We start from the raw sequence: 17,148 nt of genomic DNA, 5'->3' as shown, positions 1-17,148 counted from the left end.
ACCTCCAGACTCTCAACTGATTTATATGCTCATGTAATGATACACTCATTGCGCCCCCTGCTAGGAGAGGGCAATGTCTTTTCTCTGGGGAGAGGATCAGGAGAGAGGAGAGGACATAGGAGGACGACGAGGTGCACGACACCCGTGGCCCTGCCACAAATTTGACCCTTCGCCAACACACAGGAAATGGATGTATTTGTGCCTGTAACTCCCACATACTTCATCCAATGTGGATCACATTTTAGAGTCAGGATGATCTTTAGACTCTCAACTGATTTATATGCTCATATGATGATACACTTATAGCGCCCCCTGCTGGGAGGGGACAATGTCTTTTCTCTTGCTGTATACTGCTTTCCGGGGAGAATAGCAGGAGAGAGGAGAGGACATAGGAGGACTCTGGTGCTTGACTGCGGCAGCTGCGGCTCCAGCGGGTCGCAAGGGGTGTGAGGGCCCGCTCATCGCTGCTTGCAGCTTTAATTCCCTTTGTTTTTGTAATTGGGATCCAGTTAATGCTGCAGCAGGTTTAATGTAGATACGCCTGCTTTATCAACCTCAATCATAAGTGACCATGAGGGAGAGAGCTCCATTTTACGACTGAGACCATGTGGGTAGATATATTTCCTTATAACATCTATGTCAGGGGTCAGCAATCTTAAATACTCAGAGCCATTTGGACCGTCTCCCACAGAAAAGAAAACACCCGGAACCACAAAACCCTTTGACATCTAAAATGAGGATAACACTGCATATATCGTTTTTTTTTTTTAACCTGTATGCTATAGATAAAAAACTTTAGTGTGTTGCAGTTATGAAATCAGTGAACTGCTACAGAGAACACAAAATTTTATTTCTGCATGTAACAAAAACATTTTGAATTCCGAAAAAAAAGACGCTTGGTTAATACTTAATTTGAAATAAAATACTCTGTAAAAAATGTCTATTTGAGTCCTCCTCGTATTTCTGAAATAAAAATCCAAACATAAACATTTTTTATTTTCCACCTATGGCGAAGCAAAAATGCTGTCTGCTTCTGTGTTCCGTCATCACTTTATCGCGTGCGCTGGAGCGTGCAGTCAGCTGTCAACCTGAAAATGTTGCCACCGGGTGTTGCCACCGGGTGTTGCACAGCGGCGGTAGTGACGCATATTTTAAGCGACAGAAAATTAAAAACGCTTTAATTTACAAGATCACCGTAATCCTCACATTTAGAATTACATTTAAAAAATGAACAAACTAAAATAAAAATACAGTTAAATTAAATACTCATTATTTATTTTCCAAAGTCACAGGGAGCCACAGCAGAGGGATGAAAGAGCCACATGCGGCTCTGGAGCAACGGGTTGCTGACCCCTGATCTATGTGAACGTATCTGCCCACAGGAAGTGACAAAAATGAAAGAAGACAGATTATCAATCACACAGGTGTGATGAAGCAGCCTGTCCTGAGAAAGCTGAATTCACTTAAGGATGTTGTGGTTCTCTCCTCCCTTTTGTATAAAGCATTATGGATATTTAGGATAACACATCACATGATGAACTTTCCATTAATTATTTGACCATAACAGACAAGGAGGGGATTAATCATTGACATGGAAGCCCCACTCAATTTCTGGCTCATCGTCGAGCCGTATCACAAGATACGACACCAGCTGGAAGAGGTTCTGCCACAGGCCCAAGAAGAGGTACAAGTAGAAGTCACTGATGTCTATTTGGCAGTGTATCCCCGAGTAATTCATATCACACACACACTCAAAACTGTTCACGTAGTTGACACAGAAGCCTCCGTTCATACACGGGTCCGAGGCACATTCATCCACATCCTTCTCACACCTGAGAGGAAGAGAGAGAATTATGGATCAAAAACAAGAAAAGGCAAACTTAAACCTGCAGTAACTGGATTTTTGGCCATTTGGGGGCAGCAGAAACATTAGCATTAGTTTGAATTTGAATTTCTGGCCACCTAACAAATGTAAGCTTAATTTTACTCTTTTTTTTTAGCCATGTTTTTTTGGCTCCACCAACTCCTGAGGAAAATGTTAGCTAAATGCTCCACTGTGTTCACCAGATAGTTTGCTAACTTTGTCTAACTTTGTAGACTGGTACTGGGCTGTTAGCTTTTAAGGCTTTTGTGCTAAAAACAGCTCTCTGCAGTATCTAAAAAGACACAGGAGTGGTAAGTGTGAACCAAAAACACCAAAGGAGAAGTTGTTAAACCAAAACAATGAGCTCAAAGATAAAAAAAAAAAAAAGCTCTGTAGAACTGAAGGGAAAAACAGAGATGCATAATCATTTTTTGTTTGTTGGAGTTGTTTGTCTCTGTTTGCATTACACTTTTCAATCCAATGTTGCTGTTGACAACAGCAGCTTAAGCACAGGCCCATTGCAGGGTGTATTCAGCCTTTTCTGGCTCATGATCCTGATTATAGGTCCAAAGATTCTCTCAGGGGAATGGTGCAGAGGCATCCATAAACCAATTTAATGGCAATTATGCTGTGTGTAAAACCTATTTAATTATTTCAGTTATGTTCAGTTTATCACAGACAAATCAACAGATCAGTCTTAATATTAGTGGCCCTGTCTGAATATCTAGTGACCCCCATGTGGGGCCATTTGGTCCCGACCCTTGGTGCTGTGAAACCTTGGAGTTGCAACCTACAGGCTGTAAAGAGGATTAAATATCATTATGCATGCCTTACCACTGCCCTGTGAAACCCGGCAGGCAGTAACAGGTGTTGTCTGCTTCAGAGCAGTTCCCTCCGTTAAAGCAGCTGTATTTCCATCTTGTACCCATGCATGTCGATACAGGTAACTGAGGAAGTCTTAACAGACAAAAGGACACAAACAGAAATGTCAATGCCCTCCAGTTCGGCACTGGTGGAGTTAGTATTTATTTGTTTTGATGAAATAATGGAAATGTGTTGAGCTTTGGTATTTAGTGTAGAAGCACTTACGGGTTTGCCTCAATGTACCATGAGATTTCAGGAATTCTGTCACTGTGAGAGACAAAGTTGCAAATCAGGACAACTCAAAGCTTGGTAAGCTATTATAGGTGTGTGCTGCTGTAACTTTGGTGTCAGAGAGATATTAATAAAGTGTTGACAAACTCACTCGCAGTACTGGCCTGTCAGATTTTGAGGGCAAAGGCATGAGTAGCTCTGGAAGCCTTTGAGGCACGTGGCACCGTTGCTACAGTTGCTGTTTTCGCACATATCGATCTCAACCTCACACTGTTCACCACTGTACCCCAGCTCACACTCACACTTGAATCCCCAAAGTAGGTTGATGCAGTTGCCATAGATGCAGGGGCTGGAGACACAGGCGTCTGTTGGGTCTTGACACAGCGGTCCTGTCCATCCGGAGAGACATGTGCAGTGATGCAGGTCAAACAGGTCCTGACACACACCCTGGTTCTGACAAGGGTTGGGTTCACACACACTGGACCCCCAGCAGCCGTATTGCAGGGCATCGTTGCCATTTGTCCTCATAAACTGCTCCTCCTGAGGTCTGGGGAGGTTCAACTCTGTGTCCAGGTGGAAAGGAAGCAGAAGGCCCCCGATCTCCACAGAACCCAGACAGCCAGACATTTTCACCCCAGCAACCATGCTCAGTCCCCCCAAGAAAATGTCTGCTCCCTCCCTAAGAAAATCCAAGTCCCCCGCAGCTGTTTTGGAGATGCTTATTTCCTTCTGGCTTCCATCCACAGCCATGATCCACCTAGAGGTCAGAAGCGTCTTTCTCTCCATGATGAGCTCCACAGTGTGCCACTCTCCATCACTGACTGGACACTGACTTTGAACTGTCACCTTGGGGAAATCCTTGTCATCCCCAACCTGGATCTCCATGACCAAATGAGAGTCCTGCAGGGAGACAGTGAGGTAGTCTGAGTCCTTTTGTCCATGCAGTAAGGTGGTAGTGGACTGTCTTGTGCGGAAGCTGAGGGACACACTGGTGAGCCTGCGTCTGATCTTTCCATTGCTCCGGTAGTGCAAAATGCTGCTTTCAGCCCGAAATGTCACATTAGACAAACCTGAAGGAAAGAAATGGGAGAGACTTAGTGAACTGAAATGAAATTTGAGTACTTAATTGGTAGTTTTACCAATCATTTGATACGTTTCAGTACCAAGACATAGTGCCTTTTCTTACTATAATTAAATACTAAACCCCTCATCTGTAACCATGCCTAACAGTGATGTCATGGTGTCCTAAAGTACACTTCTACATCAGTGCAGGAAAACCAAAAGTTAAACCACTGGAGATCAGCAAAAACAAGATTTTTAGGCATGTGTTAAGTTACGCTAATAACATTAAATTTGAAAAATAAAACTCAAAACTTTAAGTTTGATTAGGCTTTATTGACACCTTTGGCAACATAAGCAACAACCCATCAAATAGATCTTCAGGGCCTTTAAACTATTACTGTTTGTCTGATAAAATGCACAAGAGACAAAGCAGACTGTAGACAAAATGCATACAATGTGAGCTGCTAAAATGGCTTTTACTGGCAGCTACTCTGGATCAGCAGCTCCCCTAATTTTCTCTTTGTGAACATGTGATATTTCCAGGAAGACTTGTCATCGTAAATTTCCACAGGCGTGTGGCGACAGACTTAATCTGACCAGGGATTACCACGTCTTAGAGGAATCCTATGTAGGATCCCTGCCTCAACTCTGTTCCCTTCTGTAATCAGCCGCACTGTAATTAATCGGTGCCTGCAGCAGTGAGAGTCCTGAAGGGAACACACGTTGCAGACAGTCCCTTCAGTGAATACAAACTCAAGATCAGAAATGGCCTAATACAATAAAAGGCTTACACATCTATTACGGATCCTTTTTCTTGGCAATCATTTCACATGTCACAAACAATAATAGTAACGAAGGCTGTACACAAAATATTATTTATAGCATAGAGCCTGTTCTAAGACAGGAACAGTGCAACAACAACCTGCTGATCTCAGGATACTTACAGTCAAAGCCCTGAAAGCGGGGCTGACAAATGGTACTGGCGGGGCAGGGAGACAGCTCACACCATTTAACCTCTTCGCAGCGCTGCCCTGCAGTGTTGGGGGGGCAGTTGCAGATGAAGTCATCCCACATGGAGTAACACACTCCACCGTTGAGACAGGGGTTGACCTAATCAAGAGAAAACAGTCGTTCAAATCAATCAAACAATGCTCCCTGAGAGCAATGTCTGCTATTTGTGGAGATAAGGAATGAAAACATGTCACTAGTTCATTAAGGAAAAAAAGGGTTAACATGACAGCACTGATACAACTCACAGCACAGGCATTGTCACTGCTGCATCCTTGCGCAACATTGATGAGTTTCTCCAGGTTGTAAGATTCCACCGGAGTTGCTATGGGATAGAACTGCAATCGTTTATTGTTAATCCTCAGATCTTGGATACAACCCTTAAAGTAGCCACCAAACGAAGCAGAGGCCCTTGAGTCTGGCAGCCCTCCAATGAAAACCAGATCCCCGGGATGGGCTTGGATGTGCCTGATGGATATGGAGCCTTGGTCTTGGGCTGACTGAAATAAGCTGGCTGCCATTCCTTCCAGCTTCACAGTCACCAGATGGAAATGGCCATCACTGACAGCACTCTGACCAACAAGTGTCTCAAAGTTGTTGACCTGAACTTTGACCCTGCCCTCCTCCAGCCACAGGCGGAGGTACTGGCTGGTGCTGTTGGCCAGGATGAGGAGCAGGCCACTTGACTGTCTGGTGCGGATGAACATGGATATAGTCACACTATCACCTGGGTCATCGTCTAACGAGAAGACAGCATAACTCTCCAGGTCTTGGTTTCCAAACCTTGCAGTGATATACTCTGTATGGGTACAGAGAACAGAGAGGTTAAAGTCAAACTTAACCAAAACCTGATGAATAGTACAACATTTTGGAGTTTGATGGGAAGATTGACCGCTCTCTGTCTGTCAAAATAAATATGAAGCTCCAGCCAGCAGCTGCTTAGCTTAGCTTAGCATAAAGACTGGAAACAGAAGAAAAAGTTAGCATGGGTTTGTCCAAAGATAAAAATAAAGCCACCTACCACCACCTTCAAAGCTCACTAATTAACAGGTCATATCTCATGTGTTTAATCTGTACAAAAATGGAATTGTACAAATGATAATTTGCCATTTCACAGGGGGTTATGGGCTGGACTATTTCTTGCCCAGGAGCAGTAACATCCAGATGTGTCTGCTGGTTGCCTGGCAACATCTCAGCACCAAGACAGTCTGGCACATCTAGCTTTTTTCCACAAATTAATCAAATGATGTGCAGTTTCCCCCATTTCCAGGCTGCTAAGCTAAGCTAACAGATTTTTTAATGGACACACATGACAATTGTACTGATTTTTTTTGGTGTTTTTTGGTGTTGTACTGCTGCTGGTACCCAAATTTCCCCAAGGGACCTCCCAAAGGGATCAATAAAGTATATTCTATTCTATTCTATTCTTTCTCATCTAACTCCACACCAGAAAGTGAATTAACATATTTCCCAAAATGTCAAACTAGAGCCAATAAAACATTTGATTTTTGTGCAGTTATCTGCATTATGGACCAAATTCTGTTCATTAATTTAATAAATGCTTGTACTGACAGACAGGTGAAGTAACGGACTATTTCCAGCATTCTGTTGACAATGAGTGCTCTCTTCAATGAACAGAAGAAGCTGCTGAGGATGCCAACCAATGAAAGTGCTTCTGCAAGGCGTGAGTCCATAAGACTTTCTGATTTGCCAAAGTGAAGGCACTCCAGGTCGGCTCCTGGAACCACGTTTTTTTAATCCTCAGCCCAGGTGTTGTAGAATGCCTCCTAATTGCATGACTGAGTGGCTGAAGTCTGTGCTATTTCTACTGACTCTCTAAGCTCCTTTAAAGTCGACTGACTAACTTTATCATCCTGCAGGATGGTTCTCTTAGTGGCTAACCATTGAGAATCCTGCAGTGATGCAATGGAGGCGGCTTGACCTGTACCGGTTCTCACATCATGTTGCACTTTTAATTCTGCCAACAATTCTGTGTTATTTTGTCAACCCTGTCTACCTGCATGGGAGGTTAGTTTGGTTGATTGGTTTTCTTAGTGGAAATATATTTGAAAAAATTTTAATTTAAATGCCATGCAGTGGGGTGTGTGTAGGTCTCACCTTCTGCACAGTTGTTTCCTTCATATGGTCTGTGGCACTCACACATGTAGCTCCTCCAGCCTTGGCTCACACAGCGCCCGCGGTTCTGACATGGGCTGCTGTCACACTTGTCTTTGTCACTGCATCCCACAGTGACATTTACCTGGGTGTCTGAATCTTCTGGCACTATAGCAGGCAACACCAGACGTGAGTCCACAAACACATCTCTGAAGCAGCCTAGAAAAGCAGGCAGGTAGTCTGCTTCATCCACTGCTCTGCCCAAACCCCAGCTGCCCCCAACTGCTCCTAGAAAGAGGCTTTGACGAACCAATCCTGGGTCAGGGAGAGCAGAGGCTTGCTCAAGCAACTGGACTTCGCTGCTGGAGTCTCTGGTGCAGCTTCCTTCCGTGCAGAGCAGCCTGATGAGACTGACCACGCCGCCTAATGATGCTTCCACTGTGTGCCACTTATTGTTGGACAGGTACTCTGGGAGCTCTTGAACCAGAGTGCTGGAGCCTTGACCTCTCAGGCTGCGGAGGCAGAGATGCCCTTCCATGAGCTCGATGCTGAGGAGCAAGTCGTCCACTCTGCGCTGCAAGAGGGTACCGACTGCCCTTCCTGTCTTGAAGCTGAATGTGACATGAAGAGGAGCCTCTGGGTCTAGAAGCTGTGTCTCTATGTACATGTAGCCTCTGGACTCAAACGAGAAGACTGTGGGGGTCTCACATTTTGAGCTTGTGAAGCCAGCAAGGCAGATGCATGTGTAAGTGTGCTGATCATTTACAAGTAAAGGAGAGCATATTCCTCCATTCTCACACTGGTTGTCATCACAGCCTGAAAGTGCAACTGTGCAAGTCTCTCCCCCATATAGCCGCCCATTTTGGCTCTGCTGGGAGCAAAGGCATCTGAATCCCCCATTGTGGCTCTCACATACACCACCATTTTGGCATGGCTGCTGTTCACATCCATAGATGTCCTCTCCGGACAAAGTGCCTAGAGAGACCATTACAATTCATTATGACTTATTTTATTATATATATAATATATATAATATATTATATATTTTTTATATATATATATATATATATATATATATATATATATATATATATATATATATATATATATATATATATATATAAACACACACACAAATAAACTTCCAAAATATAGATGAGAACCAAATAAAAAAAAGAACTGGGAAAACATACCACTCGAATAATTGCTTAATTTTAAAATTCAGACATAAAAGTGTTTTAGGAATAAATCTAGAATATAAAGCAATTGTACAATACATTTATTTATACCTGGGCCACTATTTCCAAATATGACAATGCATAATGACAAGAGGAAGAAAAAATTCTAATTATTACTACTTACACAACTATACTGGCTTGAAGATACAATAAACATTTGCAAATAATATTCATTTATGAATACAACATATGCATATGCAGTAAGCTTACCTGCATAAAGCAACCATAACATCCACACATGCACGTTGTATCTGAACATTGTACTCAAAAAGTCTTCCAAATTACTAGATGCTTGGCAATATCTTCATTTTAAGTCAAAGACAGGTGGAGAATCCTTGTTTGTGCAGCTCCATCTTCAGCTCTGCTCCTCCAAGCATGTGTGTGCTCACTGAAATGCTTGGAGCGCCAAGAGCCAGACAGGAGGGATTAAGCTAATGCACTTACAATGTCTTACACATTTCATGTGTTGTTGACAGGAGGGGTTCATCCAGGAGGCTAATTTGAACAACTGCAAATATTTTCCCTTGACAGAACTGTGATACACATTTATATAAGTGACCTGATGAAAACAATGCGATGTGAGAATTTTGGAGCAGATGGTGAACCTGATCTCAGCAGAGGAACAAACCGAAATTCAGCTTTTTTTTTTACTACATCTTCAGTTTTCTGTAGGAGGAAATATTCCAACAACTGAACTCTAAATACACACCCTGAAATGTGGACATAAACACAAATACGTTTGTGCCCTGAAAGAAGTAAACTGAGGCCAGTGGTTCTAATCTGGGAAGTATCTCTGTCATTAAAACGTCACGGACGTCATCACAAGTCATGTCTCTAAAGAGCCCTAAAGAGTCTAAAGAGCATGTCTAAAGAGTCTAAAGAGCATTTCTTCTGCTCATTAGTAATACTACTTGCCTTACTGTTGTTTTTAATGTTACATGTTTTGCAGTTGCTCTGGCTCAGGTTTTACAGTACAGTATGCTAAAGCCCAGAATTTGGGGCCATGGTCCAACATGTAAAATAAACACAGCAATTAAATACTATAATGTGCACGTTTATCATTATGCTAGAGCACTTATTTTTTTCTTTTAGCTGGTGTATTTGCACACATATTTGAATTGATAGATAGACTCATATAATACATCTTGAGTAAAGTAAAAGACAAGTGGTGAAATCAGCAATCAGATATTTTACTTTACATAAAAGTAGGAATACCACAATTGAAATATACTCTGTTACAAGCAAAAGTCCTATTTAAATGTAAATCTTGGTTGGTACTATCAACAAAATGTACTTAAAATTTAAAAGGCCTTGATATGCAGCTAATCTGTTTGTTCAAATTATTGATGCGTTGAGATGTAACCATTCATTTAATGTTATAGCTGTCATTGTACAGGTAGTTTTACTCATTTTATATAATTATTTATATAATTATGGGTGGTTTAATTTACTGTATAACACGTTTACATTTTACATAACATGTAACTTTATCTGTCTGATAACTGGCTTCACACTGCTGAGATGTTAAACTGGTTAGCAGCTAATGGAGGTATGCTATTAGCTTTCAAACTACATTACCCATAATACCCTCGCATGGTGAAGCCTATCGTGAACATTATGATACTGCCTGCACGTCCTCTTTGTTTAGCTCATGTTTGAATTCTTAAGGCTCATACGCTTAATGAACGAGTGAAAGAATCAAATCTCGTATTTCCCCTGATGCTTATATTGTTTTCTTCTGTTTGCACCTCTAAACCAGAGCGTTACAGGACAAAAGCTCAAACAGCCAATGAGCGAACAGTTTGTTGCAGCGTCCGACATTTCTGGTAGGATGGTGAGGTTGGGCGTTACAGATATTCAGGAAATTATTATTCCTCTGTTTATTTTCCACTTTACTTATGTGAGCTGGGCTGTGTAGTGGTTAGTAAACGCGGCCCGTATCTCTCAGGTAAGATTTTTTTTACAAAAATATCCCAATATACACGTTAATTTCCGGGGTAGCACTAAGGGTCGTTTGTCAACACTCTCCCCGGAGGGGGGTCCGCCCGTCAGACTCATCATAGTGTTAGGGGTCCTTGAGGTGGGGAGCGAATCTGCAAATGCAGGGGTCTACACCGTTAAGAATTCAGGATAGCAACACGGTTACTAGCTTAATTTCACGTCTCCTTTAGGCCTATATTGTCTACAGAGTGCAGTGTTTATAGCAACTGGTCATTCTTTCTGCGTTGCATTAATAAATGGGGAAAATACAGCTTACACGTTAGCATTAAGTCGTTATTGTGCATCTGTTTATGCACAGTGTACACATTTATGATAACTTTTCATCATAATATCCTCTTCGTGTCAGCGTCATGCTGTCGGTCTTATTGTTGTGTTTTTAAAGTTGGTTACACTTAAAAGCTAAACCATTTGTCTAGCCTCTTTCATATCACAGTCCCATCAAATGTAAATCAAAACACAGTACTTAAGAGATTATGATCTATGCATGTTCATTCTCCACAGTTTCTATTCCTCTGGTTTTCAGGAGTGATTTATGGTAGCCCATCGGACACACCGATGAAGAAAAAGCCCAGTACCCCCCTGCGTCCTAAACGCAGCAGGCTGGTCAGTGCCAGCAATGAAGGTGCCACAGTGCCGGGCAGTGTGCTGAGCACTGATGCCCCACCAAACTCTGAAACTGTTCCAGGATCAGCCTCACAAATCAGGCACGTGACTATGCTGCAGCACAGTCGCAACCTCCTCAAGTTTTTGAATGAGGACCGGACGCGGCAGAAGTTCTGCGATGTGTCTGTGTCTGTGGGTGGGAAGCTTTACAGTGCCCACAAGGTGGTGTTGGCCCATGGGAGCAGCTACTTCCACGCTGAGCTGTCCAAGAACCCTGCTACAACACATGTGACTCTGGACCATGTGGAGGACTCTGTTTTCCAGCCCTTGCTAAGCTTTTTGTACACCTCTGAGTGCGTTGTCGCAGAGACAGACCTCCCGGCTCTAACAGAAGCGGCCCGATTCCTGGACATGATGGATATACTAAAATTGTTGAGCAGAGAAGGGGACGTCCATTCTGTAAATGTGATCCAGGCCCAGGCTGAGATAAGAGAGTCTCCTGAGGTAGAAATGACCCCCAGTGACTCTCCAGCAGGTGACACAGACTTCCAGAGCCCATCTGAACAGAGCACCCTGCGCAGTCGCCAGTTTAGCTCAGAAAACTCTGTGCAGAACCACTTGGCTGAGAGTCACAGTGATGTACCACAGGAAACCTCAACTGAGAAGGAGAAGACAGCAGGTCAGAGGAGTGCTACCACACGGAGATCAGCTCGTAGGAGGAGAACACCTACTAAGTATAAGAGAGATGATGAAGAGTACTTCATCAACACTCCTGAGGAAAGACAAAGGACTGTATCACCAAGAGAGCAGGATGAAGACAGAGCAGAAGAAGCAGCAGAGGTGGCTGTGGAAAACCGAACTCCCAAATCTGACATGAACGAGACATCTAAACCAGCGCAGATGGATGACATAGTGGATGAGGAGGATGAAGAGGAAGAGGGAGGAGATGTGAGTGAAGACGTGGTTGCCCAAAAGAAAATTGCTGAAGTGTGTGCAGCGCAGAAGAGTGCAAGTCAGCAGGGTTTAGAGGTAGAAAAGACAGAGCTCCAGCAGGATGTTCGAGAGGTGGAAGTGCATGCGTCCGCAGCTGGAAGCACTAATCAGAGTCCAGTGTACCCTGAGGGCCTAGCTCCAGTCATCATCCAGACCTCCAGCAAGAAGACTCTCAAGTGTCCCAAATGTGACAAGACCTTTGACCGAGCAGGTGGGAACCATAGTATAAGGTCTAGGTTATTAGTGTTATTATTAAAGTTTTCTGTTGCAGCAGCAGCATTAGTAGTGGTGGCCATTGTAGAGGGGTGGTTGTATTGCTAGTATCACTGAGAACTGAAGCCAACTTTTTTTTTCAGCTTACCCTACCAGATTAAGATAAAAGAAGAACAATAAACACAACAATCGTTCTATTAAATATCTAGATTTACTTACTATTAGTAGAATTATAAATTCTATCTTACATGGTGGGACTGCAACTAACAATATAATTTATTCATCTTATTTTTTACTTGAGTGAATTATTGGTCTGTTGGTCTATAAAATGTCAGAAAATAGTGAAAATCCACATCCCCATCCCAAATTTACCACACCCCAAGTTAATCTCTTCAGTTTGCTTGATTTATCCAGGTAACAGTTCAAAATCCAAAGATGTTCAATTTAAAAAGATAGAAAATAGAAAAAAACAAAACATCAGCAAATTCAGACTTTTGAGAAGCTGGACTTAGCAAATGTTTGACATTTTTGTTTGATTATTTGATATGATGATAAATAATCAGAATTGTTGTTTATTGGTATTCTACCTGTTCTCCTTTTCTCCTGTTTAAAAAGTAAGACGGATAAGAGCTAATCATTTATATAGCACATTTCCTCGTTCTGTGTGAAATTCAGTTGTCATAGCAATGCTGTGTTTATTGACAGTGATTATACTAATGATTCAAATGGGTTACTGATACATGATGTTAAAACTGTGCCCGTGTTGTCCAGGGAAGTATGAGAGTCACACCAGAGTGCACACAGGAGAGAAACCATTCCAGTGTGACATCTGCCTCCAGCGCTACTCCACAAAGTCTAACCTGACCGTGCACAAGAAGAAGCATGCCAGCGACACTCCCTTCCAGAAGAAGGAGCACAAGTGCCCCTTCTGCAACAAACTCCATGCCAGCAAGAAAACCCTAGCCAAGCACGTCAGGAGGTTAGACACAGCTCTATCATTACATCCAGTCTGCCTTCAGTTTCCTTTCCCTTTCATTTTATTTTGTGGATTAATTTAGTCACCTGAACTAAGTTCAGTTAACATAGGTCATGTTTTTGTTTTAACAAAGTCAGTAGGCATAATCTTTTGGGGCCTTAGTTGCAGAGATTTTTCATTTTTCATTCTGGACAAAATTGGTCAGCTGACATACCCTGCCATTACAAGAGCCATGCTGCCACTGTGGCTAAAAAAAAACTACAGTTCTTCACCTTAACATAGGTGTATTATCGGATGTAGTACAGACATAAAATGATGGTAACAGTGTCATTAAACGCTATGGTGATGCAGTTTGAAAAAATACTGCATATATGTTCATACTGACTGAATTGTGGTTTCTAAGTTTTAGTTAGGTTTAAAGAAATAAAACGCTTTGTGTAGCACTGATGGTCCACTGGATCATGTGCTGCTACACTCATACTGTATGGTCTTCTTCACTGTCCTGCCAGGTTTCATCCAGACCACGTCCAAGAGTTTCTTACCAAGAAGAAGAGGAAGACAGAAGGCTTGAAATGTGCTGTAAGGACAGGTTTAAGTTTTATGATACAGGTTGATCATAGTAGATCACAGTTTTTGTTTCTTGTTCACAATATGATCACATGAATATACCTAGAACTTTCAAATATGAGTTCATATAAAGTATGACGATGAATTAATTATTTTTAGTAGTTCATGAATATAACAGTGTAAACTTAACAACATCTTAACAACATGTAACCTTTGAAATTTCGGAACCAGATTTGTCTGAAGACCTTCACCCGCAGACCTCACCTGCAGGAGCACATGATCCTTCACACCCAAGACCGGCCTTTTAAATGCTCCTTCTGTGATGAATATTTCAAGTCAAGGTTTGCCAGACTGAAGCACCAGGAGAAGTACCACCTGGGTGAGAAATATGCCATGAAAATTAAATTCATAATTAATCTCATAATCATAAGCATACATAATCATTTTCTTTGCTAAAAAAAAGTTCTAACAATTAAATATTTGAGTTTTTGCATCATTACAACATATGTTAACTGTCAATTTTGTCATTACAACAAAGAGTTTTTTTCCTGTCTCATTTTCAGGTCCTTTTCCCTGCGAAATCTGTGGTCGACAGTTTAATGACACAGGCAACAGAAAGAGACACATCGAGTGTACTCATGGAGGCAAGAGAAAGTGGACCTGCTTTGTTTGTGGGAAATCAGTAAGGGAAAGGTACGTCTCTCTGTCCCTAAACTTTCCCACCTGGAAGAGCACCGTGCTATTTTGTCCGGTGGCAGTGTGCATATTATGTATTATTAAAGCCCAAGCTCTTACTTTGACTGGCTGAGCTTCAGGAACATCTTGTTTAATAGTGTTTTTTCTTTATAGGACAACCTTGAGGGAGCACTTGAGGATCCACAGTGGGGAGAAGCCTCACCTCTGCAGTATCTGTGGCCAAAGTTTCCGTCATGGCAGCTCCTACAGGTGAGGCCCAGTGAGACTGGAAGAAGCTGTCTGATGTTGGTGGTTGTGAATGTTTCAAGCTCTCACTTTGATTGTCCTTATCATTCATGAAGTTGCCTATAATGAGCAAACTATTCCACGGACAGGCTTCACCTCAGAGTCCACCACGATGATAAGCGCTATGAGTGTGATGAATGTGGGAAGACGTTTATACGACACGATCACCTGACCAAGCATCAGAAAATACACTCTGGTATAGTATAAGACATACAACAGTGAGATTCTCATGTGTCTTCCTCTTCTTCTTTTGTGATAGGTTCCACTTTGTCTCATCCACACATATTAATCTTTGCCACTTGTTAAAATACAGTACAGTGTCAATCTTAACCTGGCCCACATTTATTACAGGTGAGAAAGCACACCAGTGTGAAGAGTGTGGCAAGTGCTTCAGACGCCATGATCATCTCACTGTCCACTATAGAAGTGTTCATTTGGGAGAGAAAGTTTGGCAGAAGTATGTATTTATCATATAAATCACAGTCACACTTAATAAACCTTTTTGGTATTGTTGTACAAGTTGTAATAGTAACCTTAGCCAGACCTTCAAAGTTTGCCAAATGTTGCTACCTGCTTTCTGTCTCTGCTAATGACGAAATTTTTCACAGGTATAAAACCGCAGTGCATCAGTGTGAGGTTTGCAAGAAAGAATTTAAAGGAAAGTCCAGTCTAGAAATGCACTTCAGGACTCACTCAGGTAAGGCAACAAAGAATGTGCATGCATAGAGAAGAGAAGAGTGGCAGAGAGATGCTTGCGGAGGCAAAATGTTTCTCAATTGACTGTTTTCTGATTTCTGCTCTAGCTTGGCATGTATGCCGAGATAGAGCATACGTGCCGAGCTTGCACCTTTATGCACATACTTTTTTTTTTTATACGCTCACACTAATGTTTCCACTTGTGTTGACGTGACAGGTGAGAAGCCCCACAGATGTCCTGAATGCCACCAGACATTTCGGATCAAGAAGACCTTGACAAAGCACATGGTGATTCACTCAGACGCTCGTCCTTTTAACTGTCCCCATTGCAGCGCCACCTTTAAAAGAAAAGACAAGCTCAAGTATCATGTTGACCATGTGCACAGCACCCGGTTTACTGAGCAGCCCCTCAGCACACTCAGCGAAGACAAAATAGTCTCCATTCCTTTTGAGGAAACCTCAAAGGCATATCGTGCTGTGCCTAAGTCCACCCCTCCTCCTATGAATGTCTGCGTGCCAGTCACCTTAGTTCCTGTCCAGGTGACAGGAGGAGCGCAGAGCGACCTGAACACTCACGGTGCCTCGTCTCTCTCCTCCCAAAGTCACAGCGTTGTGAGCATGCAGGCTCAAGGACAACAGCAGAACTCTGGCTACCAGGCCGCCACAGACCTGGCATTCTTAGAGAAATTCACCCTCACCCCCCAGCCCACCAACATCGTCCACCCTGTGAGGCCCGATCAGATGCTGGACCCCAGAGAGCAGTCCTACCTGGGCACGCTGCTGGGACTGGATTCAGCTTCCTCTGTGCAGAACATCTCCAACTCTGATCACAATCACTGATGCTCCTTAAACCAAAACTAGGTCTTCAAGGCACAGTCCGAAAAACCTGTTCAGTCATTTTAAACAGAAAAAAGAACAGAAGCTACAGTATTCACCACCAAAATATATTCACATTTTAAGTCAGAGGGCAGTTTTTGACCTCCATGTAAATGATTAAATTCAAGACAAAAACTACACATCTGAACTTGATTCAGTGGATTAATCAATGTGATTGTGGATTAATCAAGTGGCAGAAACAGTAATTACAGGTTTGTTAACTTGACAGATGATTCAGGTAATGTTTCCAGTAGAAATGGTTTTAGCTTCTAATTAATCAGTACATTTTTTGGACAGAATCAATTGGTTTAACAAATAAATAAATAAAACTAATATCCATAGATATAATTGTAAAAAGATTACACTGCAGCCCTTTAACAGTGAGGAGACTTAAACTGAGTGGCCTTAATAAATACTGTAATTTGTGTACCGCCTGTACAACCAGTCGCTCAGAGACTTTGGGTAATTTGTAATTGTTGAATGCAAAATGAACATAGGAAAGAATTTTTCTTTGTGCTGCGTAAATATGAGCACAGTTATTAAGTATTACAAGTCAGTGTACTGATGTGTGTGTGTGTGTTTGTGAGTGTGTGGAAGAACCTTATTTCAAATGCAGGCATTAAAATCATGTGATTTTTTTTTTCTTAATTATTGATTTTTAGAAACAAAGGAGTGGAAAATCAGATGAAAACAAAAGTGGAACAGCAAAAAAAGCGTGTAAAAAAGTGTGCACACTTTATTGTTACTGTTATTGTGGTCAATCTCATGAAAACATGAAATGAAACAGTGGTGATGCTCTTCTCAAACTGTGTCGTGATGAATAAAACGAGAAGTGAATGAATGTTTGAGTTATTAGCCCT

At 42.1% G+C, this 17,148-nt stretch overlaps 2 protein-coding genes across 3 annotated transcripts; one reads left to right on the top strand and one right to left on the bottom strand.

Moving 5' to 3' along the window:
* Positions 1-1,579: 1,579 nt before the first annotated feature.
* Positions 1,580-8,641, bottom strand: LOC121193407 (protein crumbs homolog 1-like). The gene is made up of 8 exons (XM_041055667.1): positions 8,593-8,641; positions 7,148-8,119; positions 5,278-5,828; positions 4,966-5,131; positions 3,111-4,029; positions 2,954-2,995; positions 2,699-2,821; positions 1,580-1,832 (listed from the first exon to the last, which is right to left on the bottom strand). The coding sequence occupies exons 1-8, from the start codon at positions 8,639-8,641 to the stop codon at positions 1,580-1,582; spliced, it is 3,075 nt and encodes a 1,024-aa protein (XP_040911601.1).
* A 1,607-nt stretch (positions 8,642-10,248) lies between these two features.
* Positions 10,249-17,086, top strand: zbtb41 (zinc finger and BTB domain containing 41). 2 transcript variants are annotated; one of them, XM_041055132.1, is made up of 11 exons: positions 10,249-10,330; positions 10,907-12,190; positions 12,964-13,171; positions 13,678-13,747; positions 13,967-14,114; positions 14,299-14,428; positions 14,585-14,680; positions 14,806-14,912; positions 15,068-15,173; positions 15,325-15,413; positions 15,630-17,086. In XM_041055132.1, the coding sequence occupies exons 2-11, from the start codon at positions 10,939-10,941 to the stop codon at positions 16,250-16,252; spliced, it is 2,829 nt and encodes a 942-aa protein (XP_040911066.1). In that variant the 5' UTR covers positions 10,249-10,330; positions 10,907-10,938; the 3' UTR covers positions 16,253-17,086. The 2 variants fall into 2 exon arrangements, with proteins under 2 accessions (XP_040911066.1, XP_040911067.1); XM_041055133.1 differs by having other exon boundaries at positions 10,269-10,330; positions 10,885-12,190.
* The last annotated feature ends 62 nt before the right edge of the window (positions 17,087-17,148 follow it).

Source organism: Toxotes jaculatrix, chromosome 14 (genome assembly GCF_017976425.1).
Source record: "Toxotes jaculatrix isolate fToxJac2 chromosome 14, fToxJac2.pri, whole genome shotgun sequence".
In the NCBI taxonomy this organism is placed as follows: Eukaryota; Metazoa; Chordata; class Actinopteri; family Toxotidae; genus Toxotes; species Toxotes jaculatrix.
Note: the sequence above shows the minus strand (reverse complement) of the source record. Positions and strands in the feature narration are given on the sequence as shown.